This window comes from Gavia stellata, chromosome 8 (assembly GCF_030936135.1).
Source record: "Gavia stellata isolate bGavSte3 chromosome 8, bGavSte3.hap2, whole genome shotgun sequence".
NCBI lineage: Eukaryota > Metazoa > Chordata > Aves > Gaviiformes > Gaviidae > Gavia > Gavia stellata.
The window spans coordinates 25098752-25121889 of NC_082601.1; the positions used below are offsets into that span (position 1 = coordinate 25098752).

Below are 23138 nucleotides of genomic sequence, written 5' to 3' on the forward strand. Positions count from 1 at the left end.
GTACAGCAGTGAAAGAAAACCAGCAGCAACAGATGCAGCCATGGTTATTCATTCCTACTTTGATACCTTTAATTAAGGCAGTGCAAGCCGATTCATTCCAGAAGCATTGTAACGTGATCCCTTAGCACTGCAATGTCACATGGAAAAAGGGCAAAACTTGTAAGTAAAAATAATGGGTTTAGTCCCAGAAGACAATTCTTACCCCACTAACTGAATTTTCTTTTGCTATAGTCTTTTTTTGGCAATATATGCACCAGTTGGATGTACAAATAAATAATTTAAAGGAAAACATGCACTGTATTTGTAAAATATGAGCTGACTGTTATGAAAATACAAATATCTTGGCAGTCTAACCTACACTTGCTCACACTCAAGCTATATAATTGTTACAACTAAGGGCAGCATGATTATAAAACTGAAAAGCAACAATATTTGTGCCAAACAAAAAACCCCAAACCTTGTTAAAGTCAGGCAAGAACAGCAATAACTTTCATACAACAAACATTTAACATTCAGAAATTGGAAGGAATGATTTATGTTATGCAGCTGTGCAGAAGGATTTTGTTAGAAAATCTGTCGGTGGGTTTTACTGCCTTTACAGTGTGAGAATACCCTCCGGCCATCCCACATGAGGTAATGAAAAAACAAAAGGTCATTTCTATTGTGATTAAAAAAAAAAAGTTATCTGATATAAAATACTGTAGCAGCAATTACAGTGCAGTAACAATGGTGAAGCAGAGGGTCTGCAGTGTTTGTTTCTGTGCAAGAATGTTTCTATTACTAAAACCACCCCACTACACAAAGATAAAATAGAATAAGCATAAACATCAGACCTGTCTGTTAGTTACCCATTTTTAAAGATTAATAAATATATAGTCCCATTTAACACATCATCAGTATTTTGAAATGTGTTATAAGAAAAAGGGCTTGATTTTCAGAAAGTGCAGGCTTCCACATATGGCATCTCCAATTAGGCATCCAAAGTACCCGAAAAGCACTTTAAGGCATGATAAAAACCCACAGAAAATGCTGAACCCAAAATACATTTTCTCACTAGCACTGCACCACTTTCTAATTAACGCAATAAACTCTACACTATCAGTTCTCAGATTTTTCTACAGCTCCCATCAGCACAGTATCTCAGCTCTGCTAAGTGTTTTCATGATAAAATAAAATCATTTTTTACAAGCTGTGCATCATGTTTTATCTTAACTATATTTTCTGCCTTAAGTGAGATGCAATTCAGCTTAAAGCTGTTCTTCTCTAAAGGTCTAGAACACTACAGAAAACATAAATGCATAAACTGATGCTACCAGCTCTGTCCAGATGTGATCTTACCAGCATTGGCAAGACTTTTGCCAGCATGAGGGCACTCTCCTCAGCAAGGACATTTCAGATCAGGCACACTGTCCATGTACATAAACTGCAATTTCAAACTGAGACCACTTTCAAGCTGACAGATGCTGGTGCTGAATAATCTTCCTAGCCTTTAAAAGTGAAAACGTTTGATCATTTTCCATTATCCCAAGCAATGACAGTTTTTTTAGTTCTTCAGAATTTTGCTCTGATTAGAAGGGTATATGTATAAGATTTTATTTTTACATAATATAATGGAATGTCTTCAAATTCTCTACCCTGAATCCATACTGATATCTAATCATTTTCCAGCCTGGGCTAGATCAGAAAAGAAACAGCTGTCTGTCCAAAATCTGTACTTTCAAGCTCCTAAATAAACCTGTCATAGTATAAATATATATGTATGTGTAAAGAAAAGAGTAAGTATATCTTAAACCGATGCATCACTTGAAATCCCACTGAGACCCAAAGCTATATGCAAGGTTAAGGCGTGGGTGGGGGGACAATGCTGCAGGACACATGAAATTACATTTACAGTCTTTTACCCTGTAGAATCAGTTTTTGCTCTTGAACCCATAGCAAAATCAAACTCGTCTTTGAAGCAAGCATCTTATCACAGACCCATACAGCTGGCACCTTTAATTCAGACATGGACCTACATTTCTTAGTACCCTACATGACAGGTTGTGTGTCTCTCTGCTTCTCCAAGGGCAAGGGTTTGCCAGCCCATCTCTCTGTCTCTCCAATGGACAAGGACAGGAGTGATCCCTAACTATTTCTTAAACAATTCTCGGCACTTTCTTGCCATCATCTTCTTTCCTCCCAAACACACTCTTCTCCTCTCTTTTCCAGGACTTTGCCTTCCCCCAGCCTTAGCAATCTTTATCTGCACACAAAAGCTCTCCCCTCATCCTTGAGCAACACTTTGGTTTGCTCCCCACTGCTGCCCTGCTAGGACTCACCTATCCAGCCCACTTTATCTGCTCAGCATCTCATTCTCAAGCCATCTCATCTCTACTCAAGGCTTCCTTGAAATTTGTCTAAACACAGAGAAAACAGAGGCAGAAAAGCCCAGAACAGCACAACAGGCAGGTTCTGGCAACAGCCCCTTCACAGGCAGAAATGTCACGGTGGGGCAGGAGCGTTGCTTTCCAGGCCCAGCGTGCCCTCCTTTAAGCATACAAATGAATGAAAGAAAAAGGAAACTATGCATCTTGGGTGTGAACCATCTGCAACTAAGAAGTGAAAAGCACAGAGTGATTGTCACAAATACACGCTTGCACAGAAAAGGGCTTCTGCCAATAGAAAACTGTACATCCATTTTAGAGAAGTTCATATGCAGACACAAACGCTAGGAAAGCATCTTGGATTTTTCCATAAACACAAATGTGACTAATTGTGACATTACAACGTAGCATTTCCCTTTGTTATTTTCCTTCTTTCTTACCCATTTCCATTTTATCCCTTATATAAATCTGGACAACTGTAGTACTTTCAGAGTGTACATTTTAACTGCAGATATGAAAACTGTTAATGTTGCCTCAAACTGTTTAGACTGCTTGTCTCTGTGTATTCCTTTTATAGAAAGGATAAAAATGTTTACCTCTGCTTGAAATGTTTTTTTCCTCTCTCCCCACTGAAGATCAGCCAGCTCTAGGGTAGAACAGCAGCAGCTTAACTATGCATGGTAACCCCATAAAGCAATTTAGGACTTACTGTGAGGTTTCCTGTAGACAATTAATTTCATTTATTTTTCTTTTACTTTATGTCATTCCCTGCAGCATGGAGATCTGTAACATCATACTGGAGATTAGTTTAATGCTGTCAGGGAGGAAATAATCAGTTATCAGCTGACACAGCAGCTCTTGCCCCAAACTTTGATTTTATTTGGCAATCTCCCTATTGAACACAGGTGAGGCCTCAGGTGGTGAACCTCACGGAAGAGGCCAGTTCTTAGCCATGTGGACCAAACATCAACATGATCAGGAGAAGAAAATTGAATTTCATGTTTTCTGAACCAATCTATGACCAAGGAATGGCATAAGTCACAAGTATAAAAAGAAAGTAAAGTATAAAAAGAAAGTATAAAACATTCTTCTGTAAGCTATGGCCTAGGCACTAACCAGTAAGTGTTAACATGTGTTTTAAGATGTGCATCTTGCTTTGTTTGGCAGCAGCATGTGTCAAAATTTAACTCCTGGATTGATGCATAACCAGCAGACGTGGCCATTTGCTGACCCATACATCAGACTCTTTTTTGTGCCCAGAAAACAACTTTTCTAGAAAATTCCTCCTCAGCCTCAAGATCTTGCTTGTTAGCACCTTCTCTTTGCCCAAAGGATGCACATAAAAACACTCAACTTACAGAAATAAAGCCGTAATTTATTTGCTAGTGAGATTCTCAAGCCACAAAAACAGCACAGTTGAACAGAAAATGTCACTTCATCTCTGTTTTTCAGAGTACAAGTGCCAAAAGCATTTCAGAAACTAAGCTTAAGCCATCACGAAACATTTTAAGCAGCAGCCAAGCAGGCCCTAGCAGTTAGGGCTTTTATGCACTCCAACAAAAATAAAACTCAAACAGCATTAAGGTAATTAAAGGATGAATACAGCCACTGCCCTAGTCAGCGGTAGTAAAACAGATGGACTACAATACTGTGGTTTCAGGGTAAATAGGAGAAGCTGATTGCTGGCTGTGGCAGCACCCAGCAGCGCTGGAAGTGTTTTGCAGAAGTCCCCGCACTCCCAGCGGCAGGAGGAGGGGAAGGTGATGGCGGGTGGCTCCTGGAGAGGGGGCAGCAGGGAGGAGGGTGCAGAGAACGGCCAAAATATTCCAGTCTATTGCATGAGTACTGAAGAAGGAAAGGCACACACCAAAGGTTCTTTGTCACTCCTATATGAGACCTTCGAATCCACTTCTTTTTTCCACAAAGCCTCTGTCCACCTCTCTGCTACGCCTCCACTGTCAGCAGCTGGTAAGTTAAATGACGGTCTGTAATGGGGTGGCAGGCGGAAGCAGTCTTGATGCAAAGAGCAAGAAGCACCATGGGTCCTGCAGAAAACAACCCACCCCTCCCTGGCAAGCAGGGTACCGCGCACACTGCCACCAAAGGCTGCAGAGATGTTAATTTCAGCCAGTGCTCGGTAAACAAGAGAGAAAGCCGTGGTCAACCTTTCTTGCCTTGCATGAAATGTTTTCTTAGGAACAAACACTTCTTCAGCATTCAGTTCCTCCACATGAATATAAAAAGGGAAACGATCCTCTGGCTCAGTCTTGTCCTGTTTTCACCTTTCCATAGCACAGGGTTAACAAATTATTTCTGACCAAAACACCTCACATGGGCTTACACCATGCTTTTTAAGAGCTCTCAGGCAACATTTTCGTATATTCCCTTTCTCTTAAATAAAAAACATTATATTGTTATTTTACAAAAAATGTTGGGGTTTAAAAGTGACTGAATAAATAATGTTAATCCAAAAGTAATGTTGCTCTATTAGTCCCTAAAACAAAGGCACTAATGACAAGAACCTGATGGCACACATGGCCTAGGCCCATGTAGAAAACATGGGGGGTTTCACAACTAGGGCATCACAGAATTTCCTTTGTTTATGGGAAGATCCCCGCAGGGCTGAAAACACCCCAGGCAGTGAGCACCACGTTTTCTCCCAATTCCTGAGTATACAATACACTGTACGACACTCAGCAACAATGACTGATACTTCTAGACTGTTACTGAGACTTTTATACTACTTTAATGTTATCCTTGGCACACGATTTCCTTTGAATTAAGAAAAAAGCCTTGAAAACTTTTAGACATGTCAAGGCTCTTCCTCAGGCAGGCAGACACCATTACGGTAAGGAGCTTCGGTGCAAAAGCTTCCAAATAAACCACCATCTATTTTCTCCACCTTCTCCAGATGGAGCAAAGATGCCCGACAGGTGTCCACTTTAACGTGCAGGCAGATGTGACAGCTTGGCACGCGTCCTGGCTGCGTGCAGACAGCTAACCCTCCCAGCAGAGGATCCCCTGTTCTGAGCCCGCTGTGCTGCTGACACAACCCGTTCTGCTGGGGAGCTGGAGTGGGGCAGCTGTTCAGTGTTAAACTAAAGCTGATCACAGAGACAAATGGCCTCTAGGTCGAAAGAGGAGCTATCGCCAGCCTACGCAGTTCACCTCCTGCCAGGGGACAGCAACTGGCAAGCAGAGGTTACAGGTAGCCAGCTCAACTGCACCCAGCTGTTTCCAGGCCAGCCCTGGAGAAGCTGGCACGCAAGTTAAGTCACTCCACCACTAAAACCATCCGTCTACAGGGACATGCCCAAGCCTGTGGGCAGAAGGCATGGTCACTAGCGACAACTTCCCTTACGCAAAGTTTTACTCCATTGCCTTTACCTTTGGTGCAGGTTGCAATACTCCGCAATGCCCATAAAACCCCATGCACCTAAGGAGCTTTGGACTTCCAAATTAAACTGTATTTGAGTTATTTAAGCAAGAAAATGAAAACAGCTGAATGTATTTTCTTCACATTTTCCAAAGGCATTCCCATCTGGGAGGGGAACAAGAGTACAATCCAATCCAAGGAAAAGGTACAAACCAGCGAACACAGGCACTTACAACGAAAGCATCCCTTTGGCTGCAGGATGGCACTACATCACACACAATGTGCCCCAGGAATTTTTTTAATGGGACAAAACTTATTTTTCTCTGCTCTTTCGTCCTCACATAGTTTTGCTTATACCACTCCAAACAAGTACATCTAGGTTTTTAATTATTACTGGAGTAAAAATGATTAAGAGAATGCTGGTGTGAACAATGCCCCAGAAAGCTACAAGGGCTACTGCCATTTCTCTGATGTGACCAAGTGGAAGGCAAGAAAGCACTCTCAGCGAAAGTGAAAGGGCTTAAGGAAGGGCGTGCTCTGAATAATTGCATCAGTCTTGAGGGGGAGAGAGAAAAAAGATCACACTACCATCCTGGTTTCTACAAACATCTGGTCTGGCACCAATAAATTCTGTGGGAATGCTTCTAATGGGTTTGAATGAGAGACCCACCAAAAGCAGCTAGAGGTCAATGCCTTTTATCAGCAGGTCTGCTATTACTGCCTCTTTATGAATGATGGGAAAATTTTAATGAGTAATGTTTTGCCTATCACAGGCACTGCTGCTGTCAAATGAACTCATGTTCTAAGTGATTAAACCAGGTTGCAAATGATCTGTTTCTAGATTTTCATTTAACCAAAGCAAGGGAAGCAAGTACTCATTTTTCTTCCTCTTTGCCAGATAAATAGTGGCGTCTGACTACACAAATGATGACAAGCAAAAATTTTAAAAATCCTATATAACAAAAAAATTAAAATGAATTTTTTATTTTAAGCTGGAATTTTCACATGTGCAATGATAACTAGCAAAACACAGCTGTTGCCCTCTTTCTCTTGACTGTAGTTTAATGGAGGGGTAGGAAATACCCCTACCATGAAAGCACAATTAGCTTACTGTTAAAGCAAATTTTAAAAACTTCTAAAATTATTTCTTAGTGTTGTTGCAAGTATAAAAATTTAGACCTCAGAGAGGTAAAAAGATGACAAGTGCCACCTTGTGGGCATTTAACAAAGACAGAGTTTAATGTTGCTTTCTGTTTCCAGTGGGGTATCTCACCCTCCAGACAACAGTCTGCAGCCAATTTTCAGCATTTCTGGGAACACCATCTTCGCTTCTAGAGAAAAGACAAACACAATGGAAACCGCTACCTGACAAGGCTCTATGGGTTAGCTGTAGGTACAACAACAGAGTCAGGCTACCAGCTGCCTGTAACCCTCTGATTTATCTTGCTACAGGATTTATGAGAGCTCTACAGACTCACAGGTATCCTGAAATATCTGGTTTACACAGTAAACAAGTTCCAACTGAAAATGTTGTCAAAAATCAATGCCGCTTTAATTTATCTATTTCAAAGAAAAACTCATTGCGGCAAAACTGACTGTGGCAAAACTGACTGTGGCTGGCTGCAGCCCCGAAGTGCTGGATCAACAAGTTTGGCAGTTTCCCATCCTCCCTAAGGGTTATTTGAAAGGTCTTTTGCAAACTAATTTTGCAAGTTCAAAATTGACAGAAATATGCCTTCATTAGATGAATTGCATCTTTTAGATTTGACAGATAATTTGTCCAAGTATCTTCTATATCAGTACAGTAAAATCTTGGAGCAATTCAGAGTAACATCAGGTAACACAAGCTTGAACACTGTAATCAAACTTCCCTGGTTTAAATCCAGACTGGTTTTCACTGGAGACACTGTTTTGATCACGGTCAGTGAAGTTTGCTTGGAAGCCAGGAGAAATACCTGTTGAGGCTATTACTCTTACACTGCTCTCATTCCAACCATGGCAAGGGATAATGTAGGAGAAAACATTTACCCTTCAACATTTCCTTTCCTATTTTTTGTTTCCATAAATCCTTCTTTGTCTCCTATTTTAAAAGTCTGCCTGCACAGAGACAGAGCTCATTTCCCATCACTTGTTTTACTTCTTCCAAACATTTATAATACCAACAAGGGCACATCAGTTTTATCGTAACTTCAAGTCAGTGACAACTGTTATAGCAACAGGCTGAAGACATTCACAAAAATATGTTTTTGTCTTGATTTCTCTAACATATCCAACAGGGGATATTGATAGGAGCTTGATTACGCAAATATTCTAAGCAGTCACCCAAGTAATGAAAAAGAACAATATGATATGGTATAAAAGTGTCTTCTAGCTGTAAATTAATCCCCTTCCCTGAATAAGAAGTCTGTCCACTCAAGGTTAAGCAGAAAAGACCCTAAATAAAGGATGAGCTTCCAGGCACTTTTGAAATACAATCCCTCCATCCATTGCATAATGCCCTAATTTGCTGAATGGGGAGGCATGTTTTATCACTGTTCACTTGGTTGCTTTGAATATTTTTTTCCCCACACACAGCACTGAGATAATGAACATACATTCACTTTCCTGCTCTGAAATCCACTTTTAAATAGAGCATTATGGTTTTACCAAAAGCTGAACCACAACAAAAGAGCACAACACTGACCCTATCTCCCTATTCATTGGCAAAAATCTGCTGAGAACTTATCCTCCCTTGTCTTTTAGACTAAGATAGCTGCTGTGCATTCATTAGCCTCCTGGGGGAAAAACAAAACAAAACCAAACCACCCATTAGCAGCCCAGGCAAAAATCAGAGTCACCCAGAGAAAATTAAGAGCAGATCTGATTTCTGACTGCTGTTATAACTGGCCTCAAGACAGACTCACATGTTCCAAAACACGTCTCTCTCTAACTGTGTCAGATGGTCTAATAGATGCTGTTGCCTCTCCTTCCCCAAACTTGACCCATTTAAATTCTTAGACCATCAGAGTTATAACAAATCTATTACGACTGTTATTACAAACAGATTTTTCATTTTCTAAAACAGTCGTCAGTAACACACACCATTGCTCATGCAAAAATATGGCTTGTATTTACGTCCTTATTTCCAGAACAGATGCAATACATCAACACTCATGGTTGGAAGGAGGAGGACAGACTACCAAGTAAAGTACCCTTGCCTGGAAGCATGATCGTTTTTTATAGTGTCATGAAAGAAACTCCTAAAAACCATTATTGGCAGGGTCAGAGAAAGGGAAATGGACACAATGTGGTGGGATGCCTTTTCTTGAATTGGAATTAAGTTTTTACTCCAAAAGTCATTCTCCAGTTGCTGTGAGCTTTTCCCCAATCTGAAAGCTGCAAGTGTGATTCCTTACCTCTTCCTGTTCTCATATAAAACATCCAAGAGGCCTCCAATGGCACCAAGTAGGATGCTCCAGATAGAAAAGCTGAAAACTTCACATTCCTTTCTGGCAATTCCATGGCTCAGTATTATAACAGCAATCAAAGAAATACAGCAAAATGTATTTACCCACCAGCCTCTCCCTCTTTATAGCATTGAATCAAGCTCTTTCAGAACTCTTTTCCTCCTTGGCAGGTTCATCTGCTGCCCTTGGCAGGAAACAGAGAAAGGAGAGAGAGCAGGCGTGAGGTCCAGTCTGTGGAGAAGCTGTGCTCCAGGTCCACTCCTGCACCACCCAGCACATTGTGGGGCTGGAGCAACAGCGAAACAATCATCTTGAAGGTGGTTTAGCAGCTCTGCAAGCACTGAGAGGTTTTCTGCATGGGGCCCCCATTTGTCCTCAGTTCTCTCTTTGTTTAGGAGAATGAAAGTAGAGCACAGGAGCTGGGAATGGGCTCCTGGAAGTAGAGCTGAATACAAAGGTTTGTCATGACCCAGCCGGAATGGGAGAACTGGCCGGAAAGCTCAATATGACCGATGAAAGATAACCTCCAAGTCCTTTTCTCAGTAACTCCATACATTTTTTTCCCCTCCAGGAGATGAATTCAGATGGTTTCCTTGTCTCTGTTTTGAAGTTCTTTCTCCTTTTTTCCACTAATTAGAAGAAAGACAAATTGGTCCGCAAATAATGGAAACTTGGGTTTATTACCTCTCACTTTATCATGGCACCATGTTAAACAGGAGGTTTTCAACAATTATTAGTGGCATTTCTGGGATACTGATGCATCCTTACTGGAACTGAGATCCCACAGGAATGTCCACAAGTGAAAAGCAGATTTTGTCCTACAGAACGAGACATCTAAACAGAAAAAAGGAACAGTTGCTGGCAAGAGAAGCAGAGGCCCACGTAGATGAGATCATCCTACAGATCAAAGATCAGTATCTCTATTCCCAAGTCTTGCCAACCCAATAATCCCCCAGCCAGCATTGCTTCTCTGGGTTAACAGCTCTTTTGGTGTCTTCAGTTCCACTTTGACTTTATAAAAAGAATCCTATAGTGGCAATTGGCAGCACAGGAAAACACGTACAGACAGACACACAGAGAGCTATAGAATGTGACAGATCAAAAATACAGTTTGTAGTTTAAAAATGGTCCTGGTCTACCTACATGTGTAGATGGGAAGTGCCGGGAGGCAGAATGCTGCAAGCAATGGCCAGAGATTGTGATACACAGGATTTCCATACAGAAATAAGGGCAAATGCTAATACAGCTCTGAGACACAGCAAGCTGTGTCTTCCACAGCTGCTCTTGCGCAGCAATGGGAGAAGGAAGATGCCTTCTAAAAAAGGCAGAGTTTTTACATTTAAGAGTCATGACTAACAGCAGGGCTACCCCATCAACAAAGCATTTAAGAAGCAGAAAAAAGCTCTTCCTGCTTCTCACAGACCTTTCTACTAAGTGGAAAAAAAATGCCAACAAGCTTAGCAGCTGAGATAGCCAGTGTGAGCTCTCCCTCAGACAGAGCAGTCTGCAACTCTCTCATGTCAGAGGGTGCTTGGAGGCATCCCCCTGAGTTACTGTCCCAGGAGTGCAGCATACTTTGTCCTGCCCCGGGGCTCGCCATGCTTCAGGGTGGCAGTGACACTGGGACTACGTTTTACCTCCTGCAAATTCTGAACCGGCAGAAGAGCAAGTTAGGACAAAACAATCATCTTGCTTTGGTCTAATGCAGTCGGAGGTGGATCGGGGTGGAAGGTATCTTCTTAAACAGCACAGCTGCAATAAAAGCTAAGGAATAAGAGATGTTGCACTGAGTTACAGATGAGCTTGCTGCTCTGCCACCAAGGAGAGGCAGGCAAGGATGCTGGGAGGGACCTGTGACCACAGCTTGCTTTGACACCACATGGAAGTGGGCAGATAAGCAGTGCAGCCAGGAGCTCCCCGAGAACCACAATAAAGCAACAGCACAGCTATATGCACATGAGCTCACTATTGGAAATGCCGCAATTAGTTTCCTCTCTTTCTTCTGGTTTTTTTTGGGTTGGTAACTTTCCTTTACATACTTGCAAATATTTACCTTGTTATACTACAATTGTTATTTCTCAATAAAAAGTACCTGATGCAATTTCTTTACCATGTAAATTTTGGCATTGGAATAATATGCAATACAAAGTTTCTGAATGTTTTCTCACCAGAAAGAACAATCACTATTTTATTTTGAAATACTTCTCTGCTTCTGTTAAACCAGTGAAGATTTTTTCAACACTTTCACGTCCCATTTATAAATACACTCTTTGGAAAACCTGAAAACGAAATCAGTAAAATTAATTGCTGTGTCAAAATCATGCTTCCTTTATTGGAAGAATATACCCATGTGTGCATGTTCAGCCCGTAAGGCAGAGGTGAGGAAGAGCTACATCCTGTTTAGGTTTGTTTTGGGTTTTTTTTTGTTTTTAATGAAAAATGATCCAAGATTGCACTGAAGCACTGTGTCCAGATTCATATGGAAACTATAAAGCACAGATGAAAAAGTATGGAAGACTGGCCCTACCAAATAATTATCAGCAACTTTTATAGTCTGCTCTGGATTGTATATGTATCAGATACTAATTCAGCATTGAGGAGACTGACTTGTACCCTGCCAGTGTGAGAGCAAGGAACAGTTAGGTACCGCACTAAAGCACCGGATTTATTTTTCAGAACTGTACATTTTTCACAGTCCCCCTTTTACTTCGCACAAGGAGTAATTCCATACCTCCTTCTCCATTGCTGCAGCAATGGAGACTTGCTGCTAAGACAAAGACTTTGCTACATGATGCTCTATTGTACTTGCTATATAATTTAAATGGTTGCAGTTGTGGCTCCGCTAGCCATAGTAGCGCGCCATCATGCAGTGGGCAACAAAACGATTTCAGTATTTAGGAAACAGTGTTTTACCTTTACTTTTGGAGTAGGAATTTCCCACAAGCAAGCCACCCCAGGACATTCAGTTTCTGATCAAGGTCAGAAACTATGTTTTTATTTCAGCTTCTTAAATGGCAAGGCTACCTATAAGCAGCTGCTCTTGCAACAAAGGAAGCAGGAAGGAGAGAGAGATGGGGCGCATGAGTGCAGCGGAGGGGGAACCACCACCTCCCATCAGCACCAGGAACATCCATCCCTAACCACGTGATGTATTCAACAGAGCCAGATCCTGCCACCTGCACCATAGATGGATGTGACAGTGGGCTTCCTCACAGAGATGACCGAGACCAGAAGTACAGTTACCTGCTCACCACGAGCAGAAAGGTCGAGCTTGTAACTTCAACAGTGGTTCACAATCAGAGAATGCAGTTTTCCTAATGCATTCTCCCAGGGATCTAAGTTTTGGTCATGTGAAAAAACAGACTACATTGTCACATCCTATCAGCATTAACCAAAAGTTTAATCAAAAGCTAACTAGTCCTGACAGTCTCTCCATAACGCTTATTACAGAACTGCTAACAAAGTCACAAAAATAAATTTGGGGGTAAATGTATCAAAATATATCATGGAAATCAGACTCCCACAGGAGTAAATAGGATTTTACAAGCATATTTTCCAGTAACTATGAAATCACTTCAGAAATGTCACCTCTTCCATTCAGACAGAAGATGAACAAATATTTTGAGTGCTGGAAATGTCAGATGTCAATCAGCTCTTTCACATTTACAGAGGCTGTTGCAGACACAGCAAATACTCCTGGCTTCACAGCTGGGTGTGATCAACCCTCCTCCCCCTGACTAGAACCGACATTGACCCACTACTCCACCGTACAGCTAAACCCTTGGGAATAGCATGGAGAGCTGCAGGAACTCTTCCCAGCATCTTCTTGGGTCTGGCCAGCAAGGGTGCTTGAGGCCCAGATGACACGCAATTACAAAGTCCTAGCAGTATTGTTAAATGCTTTAGAAGACCAAATATTTCCGTGACTTTAAACGACACTTTTCCTTGCTTCAAGACAGACTCAAAAAAGCAAAATCTAGAGGGTTTTTAATTTTCTGCCATCATTTATGAAGATATACAAGGCAGATACAATCCACCCCCCCTGAAATGATGACCAAGCCACTTGTATGATTTTATGAGGGAGCAGGAAGCACCTCATATTCTGTTGATAACTACAAAACTGCCCTTGGGCCAGGTCATGGGTCAGTTTTGTTTTGTTTCATCTGAAGACATGTTCCTGCAGAACTGTAAGATCTCAGTCCACAAGGTGGAGCAGCTAAATAGCCTGAGATGCAGATCCTAAGCCCCAAGTTCAGCAAAAGGAAAGTCATCTAACAATGCACAATTGACTATTAGACGGCACAGAGCAGTTACCTATGCCTGCGCCCTTGGAGGATCCTGATTAATGTGCTTTTATTTGGCATAAATAACATAGTCTTCCAAAAGGCTTGCTTTGAGTTTACTGATTAAAGTAGTATTTAGCTCATAACTATGGTACTGCCATTATATGTAAACACATTCTTTTCTTGACACTGAGACATGCTTTCTATCACATGGAAATCTTTCAATATATCTAAAAAATCAGTTAAGAACTCTTGGAGACAGTTAGTAGGAGAATAAAGTCCCCAAACCCAAAAAGGCAGAAGGGATCAGCTGAGTCCAAAACAAATAGAAGAAAACCCAGATTTACACCTGAAACATCATCAGTCCTTGGCTGACACAAAGTGTGCATCAGCAAAACATGGGAACTCTTCCTCCTCTTCCTTGGATCCTGAGTGTATTCCACTTCAATACAGTCAGATCAGATTCTGTGCTATGCAAACTGTCTCCACTTCCTAGCGGATCACTTGATGCCAAGGAGGAAAGGGATGTGTTTGTTCAATGGTATGCCCGAGCTGATCATATTGCAAGACAATCTCTTTGGAGAAAATTCCAAAACCTCATCTTAATTCATTACTTCTGCATACAATTGGACCTGACCTTTCCAGCTTCAGCAACAATCCTCAAACCTCTAATTTCTTAAGATTCTTATACAATACTCACAATTAATAGAAAACAATTTTATACCAGACACTGCATGAAGCACACTTCTAAGTGCTAAGTTGAGGAGACATGACTGAAATTTTTTCATTCTCATTTATAAGTGTTAGCATCACTTCTTTGATATTTTGATCAACTGGTACCAATTTACTAGTTAATAGATCCATCTTCTTTTCCGAGTTCCTACGCAGGTTTCCCTTTCAATTTTTTCATGAGATTGCATTGCCAGGAAAACCTTTTCAAGGTTGCTCTCCTTATTTGCTTCATTAGGTTCTATAAATTAGGTAAGGTTAGCACAACACCTAGGAGAAAATAATCTTATGATTCTCAGTGCTTGGACACTTTCCCTCCCAGATAAATGACTGGGAGTCGGAAGATTGAGTTTCTCTCTAACATGGTTTCCATTTTTAACAAATTGCCTTCATTTTTAAATCTTGTTAAAAAAACGCCAAACATTGTACTAATGTCCCTAAATTGTTTTGTCTAATTAAACTGTTCGAAGTTTCTATTGTGACTAGATGTTGAATTGCTTAAATCTTTAAAATTAGCCTGTGTCAGTCTGTACTGAATGAAGCCCAAGCATTTTAAGCAAGGGCTAAACACTTCAAGAGCATCTACTGTAACCGGGTTAAAAAGATCACTTTGAATTCCCTGCTTTACTGGTGAAAAAGATCTAGCTTAGGCAGTGCAAAGTGGGGTATGTATTCACTTTGAAAACTGCTTCAAGAGCATAAGATGAGCAATGAAGTTCTTTACGCATTTTTTTGGCCTAGAAGCACCAGTGATGGGTACCATTCCTATAACACTCCACATTTTAGTTCCCTGTAGCAGCAAAAGCCCTACTATAAATGCCCCAATTCCATGAGCAAACTTCTATTACCTACTTCAATTAAGGAACAGATTCAAAGAACACTTTTCTGGCACAAACTGACTCTTTAGTTAAGGGGCTCTGCCAGTAAACTTTTACCATCACAGCTAGCCACAAGTTTTAAGCGTTGTTCAGGGCCACGTGTAAAAATTCAGAGGAGAACAACCTGAATTGTAGGTGATCTGTTTACCTCCTGTTCTTAGAAGGCTCTGCACATAAGACAAGAAATAAGCAGATTAATTTTTGAGTATTTCCTATCCTGCAGAGAACCCACAGGCATTACCTGTTGTAAGACATTTTTTAGAGGAACATTTACTTTCTATGTTCCTGTGACTAAGCTAACCTAAGCAAAGAAAACATTTATTTAGGGAACAATGAATTGATTTGATTTCTCTACAATATCTTTAAGATTGTCACATTAGAAAACATGTGCTTGTACCTACTTTCTGAAGCAGCCTCAAGACAGTAAGTATGGTTTGCGTGGAGAACAGTAATCACAGATGCGTAGAACTTAAAATAGTAATCTGTTAATTAGCATTTCAAATTTCAGAAGGTTTGCCTCATACCCATAACAGTAGATAGATTAATAGAAAATTACTTCTGTGCATTACGACACCAGAGCTCACAGCTGTGGAAGGGAAATCTGTTAAGTGCGCAAATTGATATTTGCGTGCTCTTTCAACAATGTATGGACACCTGAAATGGAGGTATAATTGGCTTCTTTGTCCCTACCCTTCCTGACTGTGGCAATGTATTGCTTGTTTCTTTTCATCTCATATTTTCCTTATAAATTTCTCTAAAAACTGCCCTTGTTCATCATCTCCTTAAATACCCATGTCTGTCATGCTGACTACTGCTCTGTCTCTAATCCCATTCATCTGCAGCCGCTCATCAGAGTACAGGCACTTCAAAGATTAAAAGAGAATTGCTTCACTTCTCATTTCTTAACCACCAATATTCAGGAGGGTGAGTTTTCATCCATTGACAGGCTCTGAGCAAGAAGGCATGAACATGAATAACTAATGACAAATATGTCCATGAAGATCTCTCCTGGCCGTTTTGAAATGTCTTCCTTTGTTGATGAGCAAACAAATGAACAGAAGGGGAATTCATAAAACATAAGCGCAACTTATAAGCACTACAACATAACTTAAAACTATTTTTCTTTCAAAGTATGATGCTGACTTTCTTTAAACACTTCTCAGGACATTCAAAGACACAAGCAAACAGCAGTAGCAATGGGATAACTTAACACTTCCCCTCTTTTTTCCCCTCTACATTGTTTGTTATCTTTCCCACACTTGAGTCATCCAAGTGGAATGACAGCACACACCTCAGCTGCATCACTGCTAGATCTCACAGCTTAGGGTATTAACAGATGGGCTCTAGGAAGTCTAGCCACAGAAACATAACTGATTGCTCTTCCTGCCTCTATGAAGCTACTACCCCTCGCAGGGATTCAGCAGAGCAGTACTGGTGGGTATCCTTTAGCTGCTTCCCCACTAAACCAGGCAAGTGGCTTCGGCCCAGCTCCACGAAGGCTGGGCATGAAGCCACTGGACTTTGTGCTGAAACGGCAGAGGACACTGGCTTATACACCATTCCAGCTGCAGCAGCAGGCAGAAAGAAATGGTTAGAGAGAAAAAAGAGGCTACATCTGCAATCACCACAACCATGAATCTGCTGTAGGATGAAAAACAGCACTAGAATTGGACATCTGCTCAAGTTCCAGACATTTATACACACCGGATGTGAAAGTCTGCACTGTTTTGTGGACAAAGACATTTTTAAAATCCCTGCCAACTCTTGGTAGGCAATTCACAAATATGGATATCAAATTCATTGCATGTATTATTTGCCACAAACAACAGGATCAGGCAGCATTTTTTTTTTTTTTTCACTTCTCAGATATATTGACTGTCTTCCAGTCTTCTGTTGATGTGGTCCTAGCACAGGATCTACTTTCCTTTGTTAGAGCAAACCTGCACTCTAAGTGCTTGACCATTAGAACATAAACTCAATGTACTGGTGAAACCCTACTTCTACCAGTATCACAAAAAGCCGTATCACATACGGGTGACCACCTATGGTCACAACAGGCCATTTCTGCCACAGTAACTTTGTGTAACTATGAACCCTGTTGAGATAACACTTTTGCCTGAAGTAGCCAACACGGTTGATAGGTAACAGAGGTGTGTTTTCAGCCAACAGCTTCCATGCTCTCCCATCTCCGATTGCTTCCAGCAGAGGCTGCTCTTCCTCTCCATCTCTGGGGAGCAGCTGACCTCCTCTCCCTCATAACCCACACCACACACAGACTCATCAGCTGTACCACTGCACTATGGGAACATGGGCAGCTCCCTACCACCTTCCATAAAGCCAAGAGTCAGTACAGAATACCTTGGAAGGTCATGACTGGGAGAATACAACAAGATGACGAAAAGAATTTTAAAATAACTAAGACTGAGAGGGTGAAGAGTCTAAACGTTTTCCTCCTTTGTGCTTTGATGTTGCATCATAACCTGGACAACAATCTGTGACGGCAAAGGAATAAGAAGTCAGGAGACACATATAGCCCAAGGGTAACAGCCTTTTTCTGTAGCAGAAAAATGCTGTTGATACACCAGAAGCTCTTTTCTCCAACCAAATTTCCAAAGAGTCTCAAGCTGCCACCTCAAAGGTGCAAACTGCAGTCAGTGCTCCAGCTATGTGGTGCCGCTCTGAGGACAGTGGCAAAGGACAATCTCCAACAGGAACAGGAAACTCCCAACCGCTCTGCCAAGTAGAAAAAATAAGGCAGACCTTCAAACTCCCTGATAACCGCATGTCTGTTTTAATCCAGAATCCACAACAATGTCACCCTGCTGTCTAGTCCTGTCCCTTCTTAGTACAGTCTTTGGACTATGCACCAAAATAGCCATAAAACAGTATCGAGAGCATGGAGAAAGCATGTTCTGACATTTACCATCCCTCTCCTCTCTCTTGCTGTACTCACATACATATACACATTAATTGAAAGGGACTCTGCAAACTTGGTGGATTTCCCCCCCCCCCCGGCTAACATGGCAATTTATGTCAAGATATACACACTTTGTAGCACATCATATTAGAAACAGCCCTAGAACGTGTGAAATTTGGTTCAGTGTGATATATCATTATGGGTTAGAAAAAAATATGAAATATTGAGCCTAGAATTTATGCGAATGAGCAGAACCAAAGCAGGCACCTCCCTCAGAACCTGTTTGCTCAGGACAGTTTTACTGGTGTAAGACAGGTATGAAATTAAAATAGTACAATTATGGCTGCTTAATCCCTCAAAACAGATGCATTAATTCAGGCACATTTATTCTGCCTTTCCCCAGATTTGCTGATGTTGCTTTGGTAGGGGCTTACATTGAAACAAAGTTAAAAACACTGTTTCCTGAGCCATATTTTTAATGAGTTACTATGGGTCAGCTGTGGTGCAGTAACTGAAAATCTGACTACCACAGGCAGCCAAAATCCAAGATAAAGGCTGAACGCTGTTCTTGAAGTTCAAAGGAAGCATGTTGTGCTCTGTCTTTGTTACATGCTAAAAGACAAAGTGTGGCAAGCTACCTCAGCTCAGAGGACACACAGCAACACAGTAAGCTGTGTTAACTCAACTGTAAGTTAATCACAACCTCATCTGGAAACATATTGCACATTTTCTGCATTTACACAACTCACACTCTTGCATTCATAGTTTAAGATGTACTCTAAAGCTTTTACATTTATGAAAGGCACCACATTCATTTGTTGACACACATTACCCTTATTTGTTGCATTGTTTCATTGTCACTTTGTGTTTTATTAAAAGGGTGAAATCTTGAGGTTTTATGCTTGGCAAGATATTGTTTAAAATCTACACACAGCAGGGTAGCCCACTGTATCTTCTCTTTGCTCATTATCTTTTACATGTATCAAAGTCATTTACTCTAACAACAGACGTGATAGCACGCAAAACCATCTAATTCAATTTACTTTGTAATGCAAATTTGTATTAATAGAAAAATGTCATTAAGTAGATAAAAAAGAATCACGTGAGCGTAAAAAAACACAGGTACCTGACTTAGGAATGCCACTTTATTTAAAAGCTGAAATTAAAATATTCTTAATTTTTGCAGCCAAAGATTGTAATGACACATTAACTCCTCACCATGGAAAAAGCGTGTGTTTTCAATAGCCTAAAAACTTGATTTTTGGTTAGGGACCACTCCAATATTTACGTTGAGTGCCTGTGTAACAACCTACACCTTTTCTAAACAAGCTGCAGTTACAATGATGCAATGTAATATGCACAGTAGGCTATTTTACAAAAGCCAATGTGCCGTTTGAACACTCTCATGTTCACTTGTGCTTGTAAGTTAAAGAGCTTGATGGCCACCCTGCAACTGACAACGTGCAGGGCCCCCATACCTGCACTGACTCTTCCAGGAGTCCAAGGGCACACATGAACTCAGTAACAAGATCAGGCCTATAATGATGGAGACGGTTTACTCCACTGTGAACTATGATTTACCACGTTTCACATCCTGAAAAACTCAGGCAGGAAATATAAATGTAAGTGACAGCACTGTAGCTAAATCCAATACCACATAGATTTTATCTACGGAGAACTATCTTGCAACATGTGCTAAACTTGTTTTTAGACAGGGCTTAATATGTCACAATAATATAACAGGTGTCAAATTTTAAGAAAACCCATGAAACCATTTTTATCCTTCTAAGAGATTGCACCAGCCCAAGAATCATGAGATGAATGAAAGCAAGTCATTTGTTTACACAGGAAGTAAAATCCACGGTCTAAACACTACAAATAGACTTCATATCATCACTTAAACCTATTGAGTAGAAATCACTTCTGGTGCGCGAGCTTCTTACGAGAAAGAGTATCCCGATTATCCTGTTAACTCTGTACTGATGTTAGTCATGCTAATTTCTGCTTTCCTTTGCATTGTTGCATTTACCTAATGTTGCTAGAAGCAGTTTGCAGCTTCCCCCCCCCCCCCCCCGGTACAATTAAGCATATTAAGCATAAGCAAGCTTAATAACCTTACTTAAGAGAACCCACATGCTCAGCAGTTAAAACTACAGTTTTCACGTGCTGGCTCCTACCACGCTGTCTCAGGCTGTGAAGCCAACCACAGCAACGCTCACAGCCTCCCGAAAGCGTCCTTTCATCAACCTGTGCTATTAAACGCAACTACAGAAACGCATCTGACCGTTACGGGCAATAAGCCCCGCACCCCGACGCTCCCAGGAGAGCGGGGGTCCCTGTCAGCCAGCCCGTGGCTTGGCCGCGCAGCTCCTCAGGCGACCGGGGGGCTTGCTGAGGCACCCTAACTTTTATTTGCCTATCACGCCCCACAGCCGGCTCGCAGCCCGAGCCCACGCCGCGACCGGCACCGGGGGCTGCCCCCGGGGCGCGCTATTCTCCACAGCCAGCCCCGGGCGCGGCGCGGGGCGGTGCGGCGGGGCCCGGCCTGCGGCAGCCCTGCGGGCCGGCGCCCACGCCCAGGCGCTGCCGTGCGGCAGACAATGGGGGCCGGCAGCCCCGCGCCCGCCGGGCTGAGGCGGCGGTTACTCACCGAACAAGGTCAGAGCCATCGCGGCGGCGGCGGCGGCGGGGCGGGCCCGGGGGGCGGCGGGGGCTGGCCGGGCGGCGCGGGGCTGGCATTGGCGCGGCAGCTCTCGCATCAGCGGCGGGGCGCGCCTGCAACACAAGTTGGGCGCGGGGCTGTCAGGGCGCCCCGCGGCACCGGCAGCCGCTGCCACTTGCTGCCGCGGGGCGGGGCGGAGCGGAGCGGGGCGGCTGCAGCCCGCGGCGAAGGGGAGGGGAGGGAAGAGAAAGGAGGGGAGGGCAGGGCCGGGCCCGCCGAGGAGGGGACGGCGGGGGACGCGCGGCAGCGGCGGGGAGCTCCCCGCTCCCGCCCCCCCGCCCGCGCTCACGCTCACGCTGCCGCTGCGGCCCGCCGCCTCGGGGAGCCATCTTGCGCCGCCACACGACGCAGCTTCCTCCCGCCGCAGCCGGCGGGCCGGTTCCCATGGCAACGCGGCCAGCCCGCCGGGGCACAAAGGGAAGCGTCGTCCCCTCACGCGGGGCGGCCGGCCGGGCTGCCCCGGCCGTGGGAGGGGACGGCGGCCCTGGCCCCCATTCCCTCACGCTTCCGTGAGCGCCCGGCCCCGCCCGGCTAGTCCCTCGGGCACCCGCCGGGGCCGATTCGGACGACGCCTCTTAGTTGAGGAGATTCTCTGTGGAAACCGGCCTCAGGGTACCGGGCTGCCCCGGCCCGGAGAGGGCTGCCCGGCGGGGAGCGGCCCGGCAGGGTCGGCCTGTGCCCCTTCAGGCTTGGCAGGGCTGCGCCTGCCTGGTACAGGAGAAGAACCAACGGTCTTGAGAGAAACAGGACTTTTTAAAACGAGATTAATATTTCCACTGAAATGCCAGCAAGCATGAAGAGAGCAAAACTGTGGAATTCCCCTCAACGTGTTTTGGTGTGAGAAATTTCCGCCAGCCCAGCTGCTGTCATTTTTTGCTGCCCAGGACTGTAAATTTCAGAGCTAAAAGCATTTAACGGAAAAGACAGCATCGTGCCTGGTGTAATTCATTTATACAGTTTGCATTTTTAAACTGAAAACAGATATTTAAAACAGAGCTTAGTTAGTACTCAGCAGATCTTCCCCCAGCATACATAGGATAATTGGACTCACCTCGTTTAGCGAGACAGTACTTTCTCACTTGCAAGTATTACTTCGCCTCTCAGATGCAAGCTGTGTGTGCCGAGAATTCAAACCTAGCCTGAGCACAATCGACGCAAATTGTTTACTCAAATTTAATCCATTACAGCTGTGCAAATCCACAACCTTCAGTGGAGGCTTTGGAGACATCAGCCAGGGAAAGCAGATTGTGCAGGTGTTTTTATGAGCATCATAAAGCCTGTCCCACCTTTGCGTGGGGCACTGTGGTGGCTACCGCAGCAGGTGTGCAGTGGGAGGCATGCGTTCAAGACGAGGTTTTTGCCACAGGGAAGTCTGAAGGAGGAAGCGCATGTACGTAGGCTGCATCTACAGCCACTGCTACCAGTAGTTCCAGTTGTGCGAATGCAGCTCAGGGTCAGCAGGTACATAAAATACGTTTTCTTTCAACAAGGCAGCTAAAACATAAAGGTTTGTCTGAAAAATGGGTGTTTTATGTAGGTAGCTGTACACGGGTTTTCATACTCTGAATTCTACCTCATCTTTTTGTAGAAACAAAAGGAAAAGATTGTATGGGAAAGTTTTCAATATCTTTAAATCTTGTTTAATACAACAAGAAAAACATGGGCTTTTGTTATGTCTGTCAAGTATTTCAAAACATAGGTTTTTATGTTGATATATTTTGCTTAGTGTGCAAAGTTAAAAAAAGTAAACATTTTATCCCAGAGCAATCATTTCCTTCATTTTATTCCTTCCCAAATGAATTCTAGCATGATGGACCTGATTTCACAAAACATTTTCATTTTGCATGTATGAAGTGCAAAAGTGTATTGAGCAGCTGGACTACTGAGAAATAATATTTTAATTGCAGGGCTAAAAGAAGGTTAAAAATAGGTGAAAAATGGTTTGGAAAAAAGCAACACAAAAAAATCTTTGCCATTCTGCCTACATGATTTGACCTTTGTGTGCACAGAGTGTTTTGCTTTGTTTTTTGGAAATAAGTTGGATCTTCATACAGATTTTTTTTCTCTTACATTTCCTGGAATTAAATCCCAAGCTTTCACTCCAACTTCCTTCAATTAAATAGCCAGTTTTTACTCTTCCACTACTCCAAAATCTTTATTGCTATCTACTGAACTGCCTGTTTACATTAGAAATGTTTTCCTGTCCAGAGAGAGTAACACTATTTTTCATAATAGGCATTATCAATACTAGAGTTGTTAAGATCAGTCTGAGTAATTTGATTAGTCATTTCAATTGTCTGATAATGCCTTTGCTATTAATGCAGTTACGGCTAAAACCTAGGGGAAGTGTGTTGGTCATTTCACAGTTAGTTACTAGAGTCATATTTTACTGTGCTGGGAAGAGTTCTGCAGCTGATCTGAGTT

At 42.7% G+C, this 23138-nt stretch overlaps 1 protein-coding gene across 1 annotated transcript in view; it reads right to left on the reverse strand.

Annotated features, from left to right (window-relative positions):
• Window positions 1–20669, reverse strand: part of CHN1 (chimerin 1) — a 104169-nt gene extending 83500 nt beyond the window's left edge. The window contains exon 1 of the mRNA XM_059820084.1: window positions 20643–20669. Coding sequence (XP_059676067.1) covers window positions 20643–20661 — 19 coding nt within the window. The 5' untranslated portion in view covers window positions 20662–20669. The remainder of the gene's footprint in view (window positions 1–20642) is intronic.
• Between the last annotated feature and the right edge of the window lie 2469 nt (window positions 20670–23138).